General features: G+C 50.3%; 1 protein-coding gene across 2 annotated transcripts; it reads left to right on the top strand.

The window, feature by feature from the left end:
* Positions 1-288: 288 nt before the first annotated feature.
* DHRS7C (dehydrogenase/reductase 7C) lies at positions 289-16205 on the top strand. 2 transcript variants are annotated; one of them, XM_036090656.2, is made up of 6 exons: positions 289-442; positions 8413-8525; positions 10506-10716; positions 12359-12451; positions 14831-14986; positions 15997-16205. In XM_036090656.2, exons 1-6 carry the CDS (start codon positions 289-291, stop codon positions 16203-16205), a joined length of 936 nt encoding a protein of 311 aa, XP_035946549.2. The 2 variants fall into 2 exon arrangements, with proteins under 2 accessions (XP_035946549.2, XP_035946548.2); XM_036090655.2 differs by having other exon boundaries at positions 10503-10716.
* The last annotated feature ends 1343 nt before the right edge of the window (positions 16206-17548 follow it).

The raw sequence follows: 17548 nt of genomic DNA, 5'->3' as shown, positions 1-17548 counted from the left end.
TAAATTTGTAATTAACCTCTGGGAGGGCAGGCCCCGAATTCCGTTTGGTTTTGGACACACCGTGAGTAATTTCCTATTCACTGAACGTTTGGGGATTAGCATGCTCACTGGGAGTTTAGCCCAGAGGCAGCCCTCCGGGAGCTTGCACAGAACCTGGCTCCCTGGGGAGGACACACGGGTGCACGGTGAACGCACCCTGTAGCCTGGGGCCTCCCCCTGTGCCGGGTGTCCTCATCGGAGTCTCTTTGCGAAGCCAAGTCCTCTCCCCTCCGTTTCCCCCAGAACAAGATGGGAGTCACAGCCGTGCTCATGTTGCCTCTGCTACTCCTGGGAATCAGTGGCCTGCTCTTCATCTACCAAGAGGTGTCCCGGCTGTGGTCAAAGTCAGCGGTGCAGAACAAAGTGGTGGTGATCACTGATGCCATCTCAGGACTGGGCAAGGGTAAGCCGGCTTCGCCCCCTACCCCGTGCCCCCTCCCGACCCGAGGGACGAGAGGTGGCAGGACGGCGTGCGGCCAACCTGCTAGGTGGGAGGGCGATGGACGCTCCCAGCATCCCTCATTAACCAGCATCCTCTCCCAGCATCCCTCATTAACCAGCAAGTGTCTTCCCTTTTGGGGACTGCAGCTCCCATGCCCGAGAAATGAGGGGATTGGGATAACCGGCCTTGCAAACTCATAACCTCAGGGCCAAAACAGGTCTGCAGATGTGATTTGTTTTTGCCTTCATGGGGTTCTGGAGATTTTGAAATGCAAAGTCCTTAGCTGGGGCAGCATGCCAACGAGGAGCCCAGACTTGGGCACTGGGTTGAGTTACGGGCCCCATCACTTACTAGCTGGTGACTGCACAGGTCTGCTTTGCATTTCCCATCTAGGAAAGTGAAGATACTAGTCGTCTCTACCTCATGGTGTTGTTGGGGAATGAATGAATGAATGAATGAATAGATGGGAAGCATATAGAACCACTCAAGTGTTCATAATGGTAATAATGATAATGAACACATTTAGGCAGAACATATGTGCTCTAGTGTGTCATACACCCCACTCAGCCCTAGCGTATCACACTCAGGCTAATTAGCTCAACCATTTACCTCCTGGCCTTGAAGGCACGTATGTTTGTGACCCCTGAATTGGATGGTCTCAGGGGCTTTAATGCTGGTGGCATCTGTGACACAAGGGTAGTCAATGTCCTTAGGTTTGTAAGATTCTGACTCTATCACTCCTACCACTGGGTGTACTTTTTGCTGTTGTTTTTGTTATTTTTAACCAAACATAGAACCCACATGGCCAAACGTTCATTAGGTCGCTCAACAAGCATCCACTGAGTCCATCAGGTGCTGTGTATTGAGAAGAGCATCGCCCCTTCCAAAGAGCCCCATCATGAGAACGTTTGCAACCTCCTGTCTGGGAATTCTCTAAGAACTTCATTCCCTTGGGTATCCCAAGGGAAGCCAATCCACATGCTTTGAAGGCGGGTTCAATTTCAGTGGGTGGTTAACTCAGGCTCACCATGTGACATAAAAAAATAAAGCACGAGGCAGATAAACTGGGTTCTCCATGTGGCCCGCCATGGGTCCCAGAAGCAATTCCCAAGGAGGACATCCTGCATCCTTAGACTCAGTGCTCAAAAGCAAGGAAGGGTACAAACTCCAACTTCTGTATGCACAAGCCATGCAGAAGGGCACATGCATTTGTCAACCAGACCAGATACAGGACAATAGGGAAGAAGGTTTGCCCAGGGGGAGACACTCACCTGGACACACTCAGAGTCAGTCTTTGGGGAGACCTGCTCTTCAAACAGTACCTGTCCATATAGCATCAGACCAGCTGCCAACATGAGACGCCTTCCTCGTGAAGCCTTCCCTGCCACCCTGCTCCTTCTTGGATGGTCCCCACAGAACTGGCTTTTGGGGTCCCATGGCTCCTTCCCTCCCCGTGCTTTCCAACTATTCGTTCATTCATTAGCACACGCCTCACATCGTGCGGGACACGTGTGTTTCTCAGTTGGTCCACCAGACACAAGCTCCCTCGTGGTGGAGTCTGTGTTTTGTTCATCCTGGTGTCCCACCACCTAGCTTGGAGCCTGGCATAGAGTAAGCACTCAAAAAAAAAACCATTTATTGAATAAATGCCTTTAAAAGCCACCATCTTATGAGGGAAAGACACTCACATGGCTAAGTATGTGGTTGTATATTTGTTTTGTCAATTTCTGGCCAGATTCCAATATGATCAGAGAACACATTCTCTACAATTTCAATTCTTTTAAATTTGTTGAGGACATGGCCTGTCTCAGTGAACGATCCACAGGTGCCCGGAAAGGTGTGCATCCTGCTGTCTTTGGGTCAAATGTCCCACAAAGCGTCGATCAGATCCTGCCTGTTGAGAAGGCTGTTCAACCCTGTATGCTCCCGATTTTCTGTTACTAGTTAGTGCCATTCTATCTACTGTTGGGAGACGTGTATTTGTTTTAGTAGCCTCTTTATTTTTGAAGTCTCATTCGGTTATGGTGACGCACTGTACAAATCGAGTACCCGGGAAATACACCCCAGGGGCAACATGGCATCTTCAGAGGAATGCGGTCCAGTCTGTGTCGTGACTCACGTGTCTTATGGACCTACCCCAGAGAGAAATGCAAAGCAGGGAAAAAGTAAGTCCAAATATTTAGACGTAACCCGAGAAGCTGGGCGTGTGTGGCCTTAAATAAACGCCTCCCCAAGAACGTGCGGCTGACCACAGCGATTACGTGTTCATGCGGCTCCGTTCCTGATGTCTGAGGCAAGAGAAAAAGTGAGGGGCACAGCGCCCATGACACAGACCCCGCAGCACACCCCCCGTTCCCTGGAACCTGCGCGCACCTGGCGAGTAGTGCTGGAGAGTTTCAAGGAAGCAGCGCCAAGCTGTTTCCCAGGGAAACCAGACAAAGATCAGGACATCGGACCCTACCCAAGCCCACACAGCTCAGCCACGTCGGGAATCGGGTCACTTTGTACCCACTGTGTCTGCAGCACGAGGGACTCTCGAAAGAGTGTGCTTGAACTTGAAGTGTTTCTGAAGTCGAGCTGCTTGCCTCTCAATCAACGGCCTTTCACGATGGCCCCCCACCCCCAGCCGTCCTTTTGCCTTGTCATCTCCCTGAAATCTGGAGGTGGCCCCAGCGAGGCAAGGAAAAGGGCTCAGCTTTGTTGGCTGCTCGAAAAAGAGAAAGCTTGGTGCCAACCTTCCCGACACGGGATAAACTGAGCTGTGGTCATGAGCTGAGCTGATCAAGAAGCAAACCAGAGCACAGGAGTCTACCAGGGCCTGCTTTAGCAGAAATGACATATTTGGGAGGGTGCCTTCAGGCTTACTGTCCCCCAGCAGCAGTCACACCACCGGGCTCCAGCCTCCCGCACCCCGCACCCCACACCCCGAGTGGCTGCTACTCAGAGTTATGGCAGAAGGGAGGGAAGGCTGGGCTTTTGGCCTCCGGATGAAGTCTCTTTTGGTGAATTCTGTTATAAAATACAATATATTAAAAAGGATTTTCAGGTAAAAAGAACAGGAAACACACCTAGAACCCCGCCCACTCGGGAATACTTCATCCTGTCTCCTTTTGCTCCTTTATGATGCTTACAGGTGTAGCTTGCATTTATGGTCTGATGGGCACGGTATTCTGGGCTCACAGGAGTGTGGGGGGGCTGGTAGCTAGACAGCCCTCCCACCCCACTCTCAAATTCAGGCAGCAGAGAAAACCCTTCCTCTGCGTCTTGATTTTTTAAAAACAATCTGATAGTCTCATAAGTCATGATCACTTCTGATCACTATTTGATTATACAAAACCCTTTGAGCATGATAGATCCCCTAACCTACCATCCATCCATCGATTCAGAAATTGGGATGCCCAGTCTAATACGTGAGAAAATATGTGGATTTTCATTGAAGTGAACGCCCCCTTCCACCCACTCACCCAGGGCAAGTGGCCGCCCAGCCCGCTGCTCTTCCTGACCCCTCTGGGGCTGGAGGGGCAGGAAGAGGACAGAAAGAGAGCGGGAGGAATCCTTACCTGGCTGACACTGTCATGGGAGTGGCCTGGCACCCCCTGTTTAAAACCAAGTCTGGCTTTTTCTCTGTGGCCCCTTCTGTGGGTCCTTCCGAGGCCCACCCTGGGAATATCTGCCCACCCTTTCTGCAAGGCATGGACACTCCAGTTGCTCAATCCTCACCCGGCCTCTGGTGTTAGGGCAGGTGCTTCTCCGGGGCCCTCTGTTTTAATAAGACCTGACCAGGGTTGATATCAAGAAAAGAGAGTTTATTACTTGCCATAAGCAAGGAGATCACTGGGGCTAGCTCCCAAAGCATTGTCTCCCAGAGCAAAAAGCACAGTGTGCATTCATTGACCAGCCCCGTGAACGCATACACCATGTCGGTGTCAGCACACGCAGAGGAGGGGGTCTTAGGGGCACCCGCCTGGTGTAAAATCAGGCCTGGACCTACACCCCACGTTATGCTAATTGGGCACAAGCCCCGCCCAGGGGTGGAGATTTCAACATTATCATGAGCAAGGTCCCACACCTTTTATCTAGTTGCCCTTGAAATCCGGACTCCTCTGGTTTTAGCCAGCTCTGTGGTCCCCTCTGCCTCTTCCTGGGACCTTGAGTTCCCACTGGTCAGCACCTGCAAAAACAGCTAAGCCTTTGGGGTTGGTTCTAATTAGCTAACACCACTGCCCTGCTAATGGAACCTTGGGCAGAATTCAAAATAGCTCCCGAGCAACTCAGGGCTTAGGTCTGGTCCACCATGCTTGTGGGGTAGGGCCTTTGGGGTGTAGACCAATCCCCTGGGGCAGCCCGCCCCTCCTCTCCTCTGTTCTGCACATACCTGGTGGCCCCCCTTCTCGCATTAGATTTTGCAGGTGGGACCCAGACACCCCCCCCCCCACCGCTCCCCTTTGCAGGGAACTGAGAGCTTGCTGTTCAGAAGGTCCTGGTGGCTCCCTGCAACCTGGGACAGAGATAAAGGGCAAAAACACATCGCAGTCCCCTCCCCAATTCCTCCATCAAAGTCCACTCTCTCTCTCCTCTTCCTTGTCCAATTTGTGTCCTATTTTGGGGGGCAAGGGGTATTGAACTCCATAAAACAGGGTTTTAGTGATTTCCTTTGAAAATGTGCATCTTGGGTTAGCAACTAACTTCAGAATTTTATATCTGTTTGATCTCGGCGCTCTGGTCAAACTTTCCATTTAAAACCCCGTTACACATGCGAATGCACAATTTAACATCCAATTATACACACACAGAGTCAAGTGCATGGCAGGGAAACATCAGTTTTAAAGGCTTCAAAATATTCGATAAATATCATCATTTATCGACCAAGCTCCTGTGATATTGGACATTTACCACCATTTCCAACTCTTTACTGTTATAATAGTACCGAGATAAACATCGTAACTATGTCCACGCAGATGTTCTTAATTTTCTCCTTAGAATAAATGCCCATAAATGAAATAACCGGGTCCAAGTCTACAGTTAGTTTTAAGGATTTGGTCCAATTTTTCTTCCAAAAGATTGTGGCAATTTACACTCCACCAACAGGGAATGTGTGACTATCCCCAATTTTGTTTTTGATTATCTGATAGATTAAAATTAGTGTCCTGTTTCAAACTGCATGTCTTTATTCTTGGCACTGAACTATTTTTTGTACATTAGCTCTTTGTGCTTCTCTTATGAATTGCTTACCCGTCTTGCTAGCCAATTCCTTCATTAGGGTCTTTATCTGGTTTCTTATTGATTTATAACAGTTCTTTGTAGCTCAAATAAATTTGCCCTTTTCTGACATGTGTATTTTAAATAGGCTTTCTCGGGGCGCCTGGGTGGCTCAGTCAGTTAAGCGTCCAACTCTTGATTTCGATTCAGGTCATGATCTCAGGGTCGTGAGATTAAGCCCTGCATCCAGCTCTGCACTCAGTGGGGAGTCTGCTTGGGATTCTCTCTCCCTCCACCCCTCCCCCTGTTCATTCTCTTGCTTGCTTTCTGAAATAAATAAATAAAATCTTTTAAAAAAATAAAAATAAATAGGTTTCCTCAATTTATCTTGGTCTTAATTTTCATTTCTGTTTTCTGCTCTCAGAAAGGTTTTTTTTTTTTAAGGATAAAAAAATCTATAAATCATTTCTGTTATGATTTCTTCCTTTGGGGTCAGGCTCTTTCCCCAAAGCAAGGTTATATATTAATTTCTCCTTTCTGTTCTTTTATGGCTCTGTGTTAACATTTAACTATTTAATACATTTTAGTGTATCGCATTCTCCCCAATAGTTAGCTAGGAGTTCAAATACCATTTTTTATTTTATTTTATTTTATTTTATTTTATTTTATTTTTCAAATACCGCTTTTTCAATAATGTGTTCTTTACCCACTGATTCATCATGCTAACTTTACGGTAAATTCTTATGAATTCTTGGCTCTATTTTTATTCAGTATTTCAATCCATACTTGAGCCACGAACAGGCTGCTTTAATTTCTGTAGCTTTATCATCTATTTTAATAACTGATAGAGTAGGTCAATTCCTATTGTTGTTCATCAAACTGTTCTTTGCTTTTCTTGTGCATTTGTTATTCCAAACAAGGTTTGTCAAATATCCCAAGTAAAGTTTAGGATCTTGTCATCCCTTTCCAAGACATGTTGGAATCTTGATTTACTGCACCAAATTCACTTGGAGATGGATCGACATCTTCATTGAATTCTGCCATCCGGAATGGTCATGGACAGCCTCCTTCTCAGCAAAGCACTTACATTCAGAGAAATCATCCCTTCCCTGTGGCCCCAACTCAAGGCAACATTAACACAGTTATTTCTTGATTCAGGTTTCCCTCAGTCAGCAGAACTGCTCACATCCTCCCTCTCCCTGCTCTCAGTCACACGCAGTCCACCTGCTTCTAGACCTCACTGGGACCTTCCATCCATCCTCCACCCCTGCTCCGATCTGGCTGAGCCTGCATGGTCCAGCACCACAGCTGTTCTCCAATACAACAATCCCCCTGCCCACGATGCCCTCTGATCACACCCCGGCCGGACCCTTTCTTTCCACCCGCACACAACCATAAGATCACTTTGAGCCATTGCATTCAGGATATCCAGCCTCCAGTGGGCACCCAGGGCTGCCCAGCTATCCTTCGGCATCCTGGTTCAGTCAGGCCCACTGCTGGTTGGTATAAAATAGGCGGTCATAGGTCCTGAGCACCTAGTAGGTGTTGGTGGTGCCCTTCCCAGGTCCCTGTACGAGGCCAGTTTATCTGTTCCACAGGTGCTGTGAGTGTCGGCTGCATGGCTCACAGACCTGCCCTCTGCCAGTGGACATTGCCTCCCCTGGGAGTTACACACCCTTGGCCCCTAGACCCGGGGGAAGACAGCACACAGTCCGTAGACCCAAGCGTATAAAAGGCTGGTCCTCTTGCCTCCAGGTGGGACACCTCTGCAGTTGGGTTTACACCCCAGAGCCTTCCTTGGATCCAACAGAGGCTAGACTTTACCTGAGATCTTACTCCCTCATGGATTTTCTCTGAAGAGCACACCCTCAAATCTTGATTGCTTGAGTCCCTATCTCTGATTCTGCTTCTGGGAACCCCACCCAAGACACCACCTCATGTGGTTCCCATGGGCATTAAATGAGCTAATATATGTAACTCTCTTTCAAGAGCCCCTAGAACAAGTAAACACTCAAAATATATTAGCTTTTATTGTTCTTAAATATCAGTATTATTGCTACACAAGAATACTGGGTGTCTATTTTTTTAAGTAATCTCTATGCCCAACGTGGGGGCTGGAACTCACATCCGTGAGATCAAGAGTTGCACGCTCAGCTGACTGAGCCCACCAGGTGCCCCCATAAATACTTTGTGTCTACCAGTCCTTGCCCAGTTGAGAAAGACCTATGTTGGGTGAGTCAGGAATGCGTTCAGAATAAAATTAATTTGACACAAGGCAGGTTTACTTTTTAAATAAAAAGAATCCTGGCTGGAGTACCTATCCCCAGAGAAAATGTGCAGGAAACTGGCGGCATTATGTCTGAAAAAAAAAACACGATGGTTGTTTCCAGTATCTTTAGATTAAGATATATCGAGGGCTTTGATCCTGCAGGGCTAGTAGACAGGGTCATCCTTCTGTCCAGCTTAAGGAAGAATATCCTAATGATCAGAACCATCCCAGGAAGGAAGGGCTGTCTCCACTCTGAGCTCCCCTTCACAGGAGGTAACCACGCGGAGGCTGGAAATGACAAAAAAAACTTCCAGCCCTGGGAGGAGGTTGAATGAAATGACCTAGGACTCATGGCTTTAGGACTTTGGAATTCTTTGAAATCTTGAATTCCTAAGAGAGAGGCCTATCGACCGTGGCTTCATCCACACAGTGCGCCCCGCCCTCTTTCCTTCTTCCCCCACAGAGTGTGCTCGGGTATTCCACACTGGTGGGGCAAGGCTGGTCCTGTGTGGCAAGAACTGGGAGAGGCTAGAGATCCTGTATGACGCCCTCATCAGCGTGGCTGACCCCAGCAAGGTAAGGCCTTCTGGCAATCGGCTTGGGGAGGTTCTGGGCACCCTTAGCCTTCACTGACTGCTCAGCATTAGCAGCTCATGGACCAGGTGGGTGAAATTTGGTGATTGCTTTGTGGGAATGGGAGGCAGTGTCCTTCCTAATCTTGACCCAGGCCTGTCTGCCAGGCACAAGGGCTGGCTCATCTGGAACATTCTCCATGCCAAGAATTTGCTCTCTGGCAACTCACCCTCCCCACCCCCTATTGTATTTAAGTGAGAGTCAAAGATGATCCAGAAGCTTTAGCAAGGCACAGGGATGGGCATGATTATAAATGCTTACGGCTGATTTTTTTTTTAAGATTTTATTTATTTATTCATAAGAGACAGAGAGAGAGAGAGGCAGAGGGAGAAGCAGGCTCCCCGCTGAACAGGGAACTGGATGCGGGACTCGATCCCAGGACCCTGGGATCATGACCTGAGCTGAAGGCAGACGCTTAACTATCTGAGCCACCCAGGCGCCCACGGCTGATTTTTAAAAATAATATATCAGGGGCGCCTGGCTGGGTCAGTTGGTGGAGCATGTGACTCTTGATCTCGGGCTTGTGAGTTTGATCCCCATGTTGGGTGTAGAGATTACTTAAAAATAAAATCTTTTAGGGGCGCCTGGGTGGCTCAGTCGTTAAGCGTCTGCCTTCGGCTCAGGTCATGATCCCAGGGTCCTGGGATCGAGCCCCGCATCGGGCTCCCTGCTCCGCGGGAAGCCTGCTTCTCCCTCTCCCACTCCCCCTGCTTGTGTTCCCTCTCTGGCTGTCTTTCTCTCTGTCAAATAAATAAATAAAAAAAAAACCTTTAAAAAAAAATAAAATAAAATCTTTAAAATAAAATAATACCTCAAGTGATATTTCCTTCCAAGAAGTCGGGGAAGTGAAGTCACTTTCCACGAAGCCACTGGGAAGTGAGCACTTTCCAGGAGGCTGCAGGTTTCAAAGTGTTTCTGGAGCATTGTTTAGAGAATTACCTTCAGAGCTGTCTTCACGGTTTGGTTTGGTTTGGTTTGGTTTGGTTCAATTTGGCCTCGATGTTGAATTGCTTTTCGGAGATAGCCAAAAATAATTCACAGCAAAGTCCGGTATTTGAGGAGATGAACAAACGGGACAACACAGCATTCAAGTTCTGTTTGGGGGGATGTTAACAGGTATTGAGTTAAAACGAGGTTCTGAGGTCAATTGTGTGGGACATACTGAGTAAAGCCAAGCTTGTCTGGTGCATTCCTTTACTGCAGGACTTTTCAGAGCCTTTGATATGCTAATGTGCATTGTGTATCCCCAAGAAGGACATGTAATAGTCCATGTTTCCCAAACAAATTTGACCAGGGAACCCTCTTGTTGGGACTAATGTTTGTCAAATGCTGGGATTGCATTTGTCACATGGTATCCTCAGTTTTCCAACCTGTTCCCTGCTCTAGACCATGAGAGTCTCAATGGCAGTTGAGTGTCTAGGGCTGAACACAATGCCTGGCACGTAGATGATGCTCCAAAAATACTGCGTGGAGTGTACGATTTGGGTTAAAAACAAAATGTGGCTGCAGAGCACAATGATGACTCTTAAGCCAGTTTGGAAAGCCAGTTTGGAAAGCCATTTGCAAAAAGGAGCTCATAAATATTGTAATGGCGTCTCCATTGGAATCCATGCTCGGCCTCCTCTATGAAGGGTGATATTCATTTGGCTTTATCAGTTCTGGCCCCTCTGGCCAACAGTTCAGACTTTACTGCATTTTTGCACATTTGGATTACTGGTGGCGTAGCCATGGTACCCACGAATGGATTCTCCAACAGCTTCCTTCCTCCCAGAGCCATCTCCGCTCTTTCCTCTTCATTTTTATTTTGTAGTCATTCCATAAGCTCTGAATTTCAAAAGGGTTGGTTCTCAGCTCTAGGGCCTCCAGGGTCTGCAAGAGGGAGGTCTTCCCACACATGCCTTGACTCTCTCGTTGGTTCAGCAGACATTCACCCCAAAGCTGGTCCTCTTGGACCTCTCGGACATCAGCTGTGTCCAGGATGTGGCCAAAGAGGTCCTGGACTGTTATGGCTGTGTGGACATCCTCATCAACAATGCCAGCATGAAGATCAAGGGGCCTGCCCATAAGATTTCTCTGGAGCTCGACAAGAAGATCATGGACGCCAATTACTTCGGGCCCATCACACTGACCAAAGGTCTCGTGAGTTTGGCCTTCCCGTAGATTTCTGGGCCACTGGCTGCTAGAGGAGGCTCTGTTACATAGTCAGATGGTCTTCCAATTCTGGTTGGAGTCTCCAGCCCCCCTCAGAAAAATCCCTACTTATTTGGTGAAAGCTTTCAGCATTCTGGCTATAAATGTTGATAAAAGAAAAGGGATTTTGAAAGTATCTTACTAGTATATTCCAACCTCCCTCTCTGGGAAATCCCCCTCCCCACCCAAGCCCTGCTCTTTATCCCCTCTTCTCACTCATGTCCATGGCTCCCCCCACCCCAATCCCACATCTCTGGACCATTGTCTTCATGCTTCACATATATTTTGATATATCGACCTTACCCTTGATCTGTTCCTACCCATGTCAGTTGGTCAAGGGTAGAGATTCTGCCCTCAGAAATAAAGAAGAAAAGGGTTTATCCCCAGGCTAAAAGAGACCCAGCATAGTGTCAATCCCTTTGCCGAAACAGGGAGGGCAGAGTCCCTTTCAAGGGTAAAATGGCCACTCTGTGGAGATATTTCACTGCCAAGTTCAAATCCAGCTCTGGAGCCTAGGGGTTGGGGCTGCAGATGACATGGAATAGAACCAAGAGTTGAAGCACCCCCACCCGCAAAGTTTATCAAGGCAGGACCCCAACAGGGAAGATACATGCATGGAGAATTTCTGAGCTTCGAACGTGGGGTTCAAGAAGTATAATCTTAGAGCTGCCTTCTTTACGGCCACAATCTCCATGATAATGGGGTTTGGGGCACCAGGACAGAGGAAGGGAAAGTTATCTGAAGCAGAAAGATGACTTTCCAGAGCTTCTGAAATGATCCCCCAGAGATAATGGTTTCCCCCAGTCCGGTCCCTGTGGACACACCGTGCAGGCCAGGCAGCCGGTGACAGGTGCCGGGCAGCCTCTAAGAGTTCCGGGTTCATTGACATCAAAGTGAAGGATGCAGGGAGTGGAGGGGGGGAAGGCAGGCCCGGGTCATCTTCTTGGTTGGGCCTCTAACTTGTTAAGAGACCTGAGTCTAGTCACTAGCTCTGGGCCTCAGTTTGCCCATCTATAACACCCCAGGGCTCAATGTCAATGCCATTCTGAAAATAGTCTTTTGATTTTTTGCCATATCCCCATTCCACCTGCACTGCGATTTATCTCATTCTCTAAATTTCTGCATTTTCAAATGAGTTCATTTGAAGGGGGAATCTTTATCGTATCACCATAAATTAAAAGCCCCCTTCCCTCTCAATAAATAGAAGAACTCTGAAAACAGAACGAAGTAGCAGGTTCTCCCACGGCGCAGGGCTGAGGCCTTTCCTCTCTTTGTTAAAAGATTCCCACCTGCAAGAGGGGTGTTCGAGACACAGTAGAATTGCGGTGGATTGAAATAGGATGACCTGTGACCTTTCTCACCACTGAGATCTGCACATGGGCGGGTCACTGAAAACCACCCAGAAATGACCAGCTGAGCCTAGCCCACTCTTAGGAAACATGGGATCAGTGATGTCCACGCTCCTGCCTACCTGTGTCCTGCTGTAATCCAATCGCCAGGGAGGTAGAAGGGCCCTGGGTGAGGAAGCAGGTCTGGGGGAGGGGTCTCCCACCTGTAACCGTGACTCCTTGTCCTGTGCTTTCCAGCCCTGCTTCCCGACATGATCTCCCGGAGGACAGGCCAGATTGTGTTAGTGAATAACATCCAAGGGAAGCTTGGAATCCCATTCCGCACAGCTTGTAAGTTGCCATGACAGAAACATTTCGTCTTAGGTTATATTCTTATAAGACAAGGGATGTCGTGTCTAGCACTAAGTACGTGGTTATAAGGGAGGGACGTCCAGAGGTGAAACGGTCTATTGGTTTTACTTTCATCCCTTCAGTTCCCATTTCTGAGCACCTGTGGCATATGCAGGTGACCAGGGGTCCCTCTCCCCCAGAGGCTCACGTCCCCGCAGGTGGTCAGGGCCGGCCCTGGCTGAACCCCATCAGTGCCCCCTGGCATGGGCACACAGCCCCGGCGCAAATGCCCTACCTCCGTAAAGATGCCCTTGAAGGACAGGAAAGGCTACAACCCAGAAAGAGGAGATGGGTGCACATCATGCAATGGTAGAGGGACGGAAGCTTCAGAGGACGGAGGAAGGGGAGAATGAAAGACGCAGAATTGCAGGAGAGGTAGAAAGAAGTCCCAGAGGCAGGAGTCCTTTAAAAAAGTCCAGAGAGGAGAGAGACTTCTCCATAGATGTTCTTGGGACCCAGCTGGGGAACCTCCCTCCTCCCATGAGGTACTTTGTGGGAGAGCAGGGTGCATACCTTATACATTTCTTTTCTTTTTTTTAGAGAGAGCGAGCGAGTGTGAGCAGGGCTGGGGGGAGGGGCAGAGGGAGAGGGAGAATCCCAAACAGATTCCCCACTGAACATGGAGCCCAATGCGGGGCTCGATCCCACGACCCCAAGACCATGACCTGAGCTGGAACCAAGAGTCAGATGGTCAACCGACTGAGCCACCCAGGTGCCCCCGCTCCCAACTTCTTTTTAATTCCCTATTTAGTATTGTCATATAGTGGTTTATAAGAAATATATATTTGGTCTTTGTCCCATTTCTGGCACAGAGCTCTTAAAACCCTTGAATTTCCTAAGTGATGAGAGTGATCGAAGTGTCTTTTGTTACATCAGTGAGGCGATTTGGCCGTCACCTAAGGAGGGGGGCTGCTTGCCAGAGGAGCTAACCATGTAATTAGGGGGTGGGATGTTCTAGTCCCACCCCAGCCTCTGAGGAGCAGAGAGGGGCTGGAGATTGAGTTCTGTCACCCAAAGCCCATGATTTAATCAGTCATGCCTATAATAGAGTCTTCATAAAATCCCGAAAGGACGGGCTTTGGAGAGCTTCTAGGATGAACAAGTGGAGAATCGGGGAGAGGGGGTTGCCTGGAGAGGACATGGGAGCTCTGAGCCCCTCCCCCACACCGCATCCCCCCACCCCCTGCATCTCTTCCGTCCGGCTGTTCCTGAGTTCTGTCCTTTTGTAAGAAACTGATGATCCACTAAGTAAAACCTTTCTCCGAGTTCTGTGAGCTGCTCCAGCAGATTAGTCGATCTCAGGGAAGGGGTCATTGGAACCTCTGATCTCCAGCGGCTCAGTCAGAAGCACAGAGGACAAGGGGGACTTGTGATTGGCCTGAACTGAGCTGGGACAAGGGGCAGTCCTGGGACTGAGCCCTTAACCTGCGGGCTCTGACTTCATCTTCAGGTAGACCGTGCCAGAATGAAGTGGTAGGACACCCAGCTGGTGTCGGAGAGTCGGTGCTGTGGGCAAAAGCCCAGGCATTGGAGTGAGGTGCAGAACTGTTCAGTATTTCACTATTTAAATACAAGGACATTTCAGTAAAAATCAAGCTTTCCAGCTTCCCGAGCAATAGAAGATCTAGCACCACGAGACCCACCTTCCCTTCTCTCCCTGACTGCCCCTGTTGCCCTCTGTATGCATTATTGCTTGGGGCCCTGCTGAAAACCGAGTGACCACTCCTCCAACGGGTTCCCCAGGCCGGGCATGGCGGGATGGTTCCACCTTGCTGGATCCTCACAGCAGCTCCGAGAAGCTGTCTTGTCACTGTCCTTGTCTTTTGGGAGAGGCCCCTGGGCCCCTGGCACCTGTGTTCTTAACCCTGCACGGTGAGGGTCAGGTAGCTTACGAGGGCCGTCTGGGGAGCACGCATCCCACTCCTCACTAGGACTGCCTCGGAGGGGGCTGGGTCTGCCGGCCGTTATCGGTGTGGAGGCAGGGACCACAGTACCCCCACCCCCCGCCTCATTCAGCCTCCAACTGACACCCCCGAAATGGGAAGCTGAGATTCATCATACCCCAGATGTGGCTCTAAGCCCCCAAGGCTTTAAGGAATGTCCACTCTACTCTTGTTGAAATTCCTGGAAACGTTCTTATTTACCCAACCCATGGCCTCATCCATTTGGAGTGAATTCGGTGAGTAGCTGGGTTGGACAGGACCTCGGAGGGAAAGGGCCGGGAAGTGGGAGGGGAGACCTGCTCCGGGCTCTCTGGGGCCACCAGCTGGTACCCCCCCACCCCACCCCGCACCTACCCCCGGCTGGTTTCTCTTCCAGATGCTGCCTCCAAGCACGCGGCCCTGGGCTTCTTCGACTGCCTCCGAGCCGAAGTAGAGGAATACGATGTTGTCGTCAGCACCGTGAGCCCCACTTTCATCCGGTCCTACCACATTGATCCAGGCCAAGGAAACTGGGAGGCCTCCATCTGGAAATGTGAGCTTTCCGAGGGAGGCCGGAGGTACAGGGCCCTGGGAGGGGGCCAGCCTGGTGTCACCGGCCTGGGGCTGTGTTCCTGAAGCCCGAGACTGGGGGGTTGGTGGGGACCCCGCACCTGGCTAACAGCAGTCCCCCCAAACTTCAGTCCCGAGGCACCAGGTAGAGAGAATCCTAACCTGCAACCGGCAGACCGAGGCCCGAGCTAGGCTCCGTCACTCGTAGGCTCTGTGACCTTGGCCAGGTGACTGCCTGTCTCTGGGCCTCAGTTTCCTCTGTGGAATGACCAGATTTGGTTTTCAAGACCTTCCTACCCTCCCCCACCCTTCCCTGGGAGGCCGCACAGAGTGGAGGCTGAGAGTCTGGCACGGGACTGCCTACACTTGGAGCTTGCCTCTGTTGTACACTCAGTGTTCGAACACGGGCAAGTCCCTTCATCTCCGTGCCTCAGTTTCCCCTTTAGAAAGTGAGGAATGATGGTGGTACCGGTCTTGCCCCGGCATTGGGAAGACGGAAGGTTCCGGCTCAGAGAGGCTTTACGACAGCAACCAGCACACAGCGAGCGCTCTGTAAATGCAGTCTAATTACTGCTCTTCTAGAATGCTCTGAACAGGGAGCTGCTTCACCCTGCCCGAGGCTCTGTCTCCGCTAGGGAAGCCAGATGAACCAAGATGTGGGCAGGTGGTTCCAGGAGGCTTTTGACAAGCTCAGCTTCCCAACAGCTATAAACAACAGCTCCTTAATTTATCGGGCACCTTCTTCCTTCAGCTCTTTCTCCTCCCTGCAAAGGCTCGCAACCACCCTGTGAAATGAATAGGGCAGGAAACTATATGCCCACTTTACGGATGAAAAAGCTGAGGCTCAGGGGGTGAAGAGTACCCCCCAGGGCGTCACGGCCACTGGAGGGCAGAGCTGGCTGGGAGCCCACGACTCCAGGCCCGGCCCCCTCCCCTTTCCCCCTCCTTGGGCGCCCAGAGGCTGTAACCCTTGCCCCTCCTGGGGCTGTTCAGTCTTTTTCAGGAAGCTGACCTACGGGGTGCACCCTGTGGACGTGGCCGAGGAGGTGATGCGCACCGTGAGAAGGAAGAAACAAGAGGTCTTCATGGCCAACCCCATCCCCAAGGCCGCCGTGTACATCCGCACCTTCTTCCCAGAGTTCTTTTTCGCCGTGGTGGCCTGTGGGGTGAAGGAGAAACTCAGTGTCCCAGAGGAGGGCTAACTGCTGGAGGCCAGATGGGTCACCTCGATGGGAATAAAGGCTTTCCTGGCAAGGTGCTGGTCCTCTGTCCTCTCAACACGGGGGCCCAACTCGAGCCATGTCCCTAACCTATACCTGCCTATGGTGTTCTCCACCCCAGTAAGGATGGCCCGGATGCCAGCCCAGTCTCTGCAGGGTCTCTGGGTCTCTCCTACTCGACATTCCCAAGGCACACTTCCAGAAGCTTCCCGACTCCGTAGGGCGACACCAAGCAGAAAAAGAGGAACCATAATGGGTCCGACCCCCATATAGACATGCATGCACGCGCGCACACGCACGCATGCATACACATGCACGCACACGCACGCACGCATGCATACACATGCACGCACGCGCACACATGCATGCATACACACGCACGCACACACACATGCATACACATGCACGCACACATGCATGCATGCATACACATGCATGCACACACGCATGCCTACACATGCACGCACGCATGCACACACATGCCCACGCACACACACGCATGCGTGCACACACGCACTGTGCCCATGAGCCCGCTCAGGAACTTAGAAAGCCACCTCCAGTTTATACAAGACTGACCTGCCCGTGTCAGCCTCCATCAGAAGCAGGACTTGGCAACCCTCCAGGGCAGCCCTGCCAAACAGAACTTTCTGGAACGGTGGAGATACTTGATCATCTGCATTGTCCAAGGTGGTGGCCATGAGCCACAGGTGGTCGTTGACCTCTGGAAATGTGGCCTGTGTGCCAGCGAGGCTGAATTCTGAATTTTATCTCATTTGCAGGAATGTGAATCGAAACAGCTGCACGTGGCTAGAGGCTCCCACGTTGGCTGCACACGGCAGAATCCGCTTCTTCCCTGGAATTAGTGGGTCCGAGGAGGGCCCCAGCACAGCTGTTTTTAAAACATTCCTCAGTCGATGCTAAGGTGCCCTGGGGGGGTATCTACCTCACTCCAGCCTTTTGATGCATTCTCAAAGCGAAACTCACTCAAAACCAGCATTCTGGTTATTGGTGGGCATCTCTCTGAGGGGTAGTTTTTCTTACACAAAACAGTTCATGATTCTTGGGATTTTGGAAAAGCATACGGTATGTTTTTTTGCACTAATATCGTAACTGGTGACTCAAACTTTTCCAATATTTATAAATGAAAGAGGGTTCAAATGTCCCCCCGCCGGACCCAAGCCGTTTACAAAGTCGACATATATACTGAACACATAGGCACGTGTACAAACCCGAATCTAAGAAGCGAAATGCCCAGGGTCATGTGATCACTGTGGATCCGAGCCCACCCCAGGATAAGGCTGATGGTCAGGATGTGGCGCCAGAAT

Source organism: Halichoerus grypus, chromosome 2, assembly GCF_964656455.1.
Source record: "Halichoerus grypus chromosome 2, mHalGry1.hap1.1, whole genome shotgun sequence".
Taxonomy (NCBI): Eukaryota; Metazoa; Chordata; class Mammalia; order Carnivora; family Phocidae; genus Halichoerus; species Halichoerus grypus.
The sequence above is the reverse complement of the archived record's forward strand: the minus strand, read 5'-3'. Positions and strand labels throughout refer to the sequence as shown.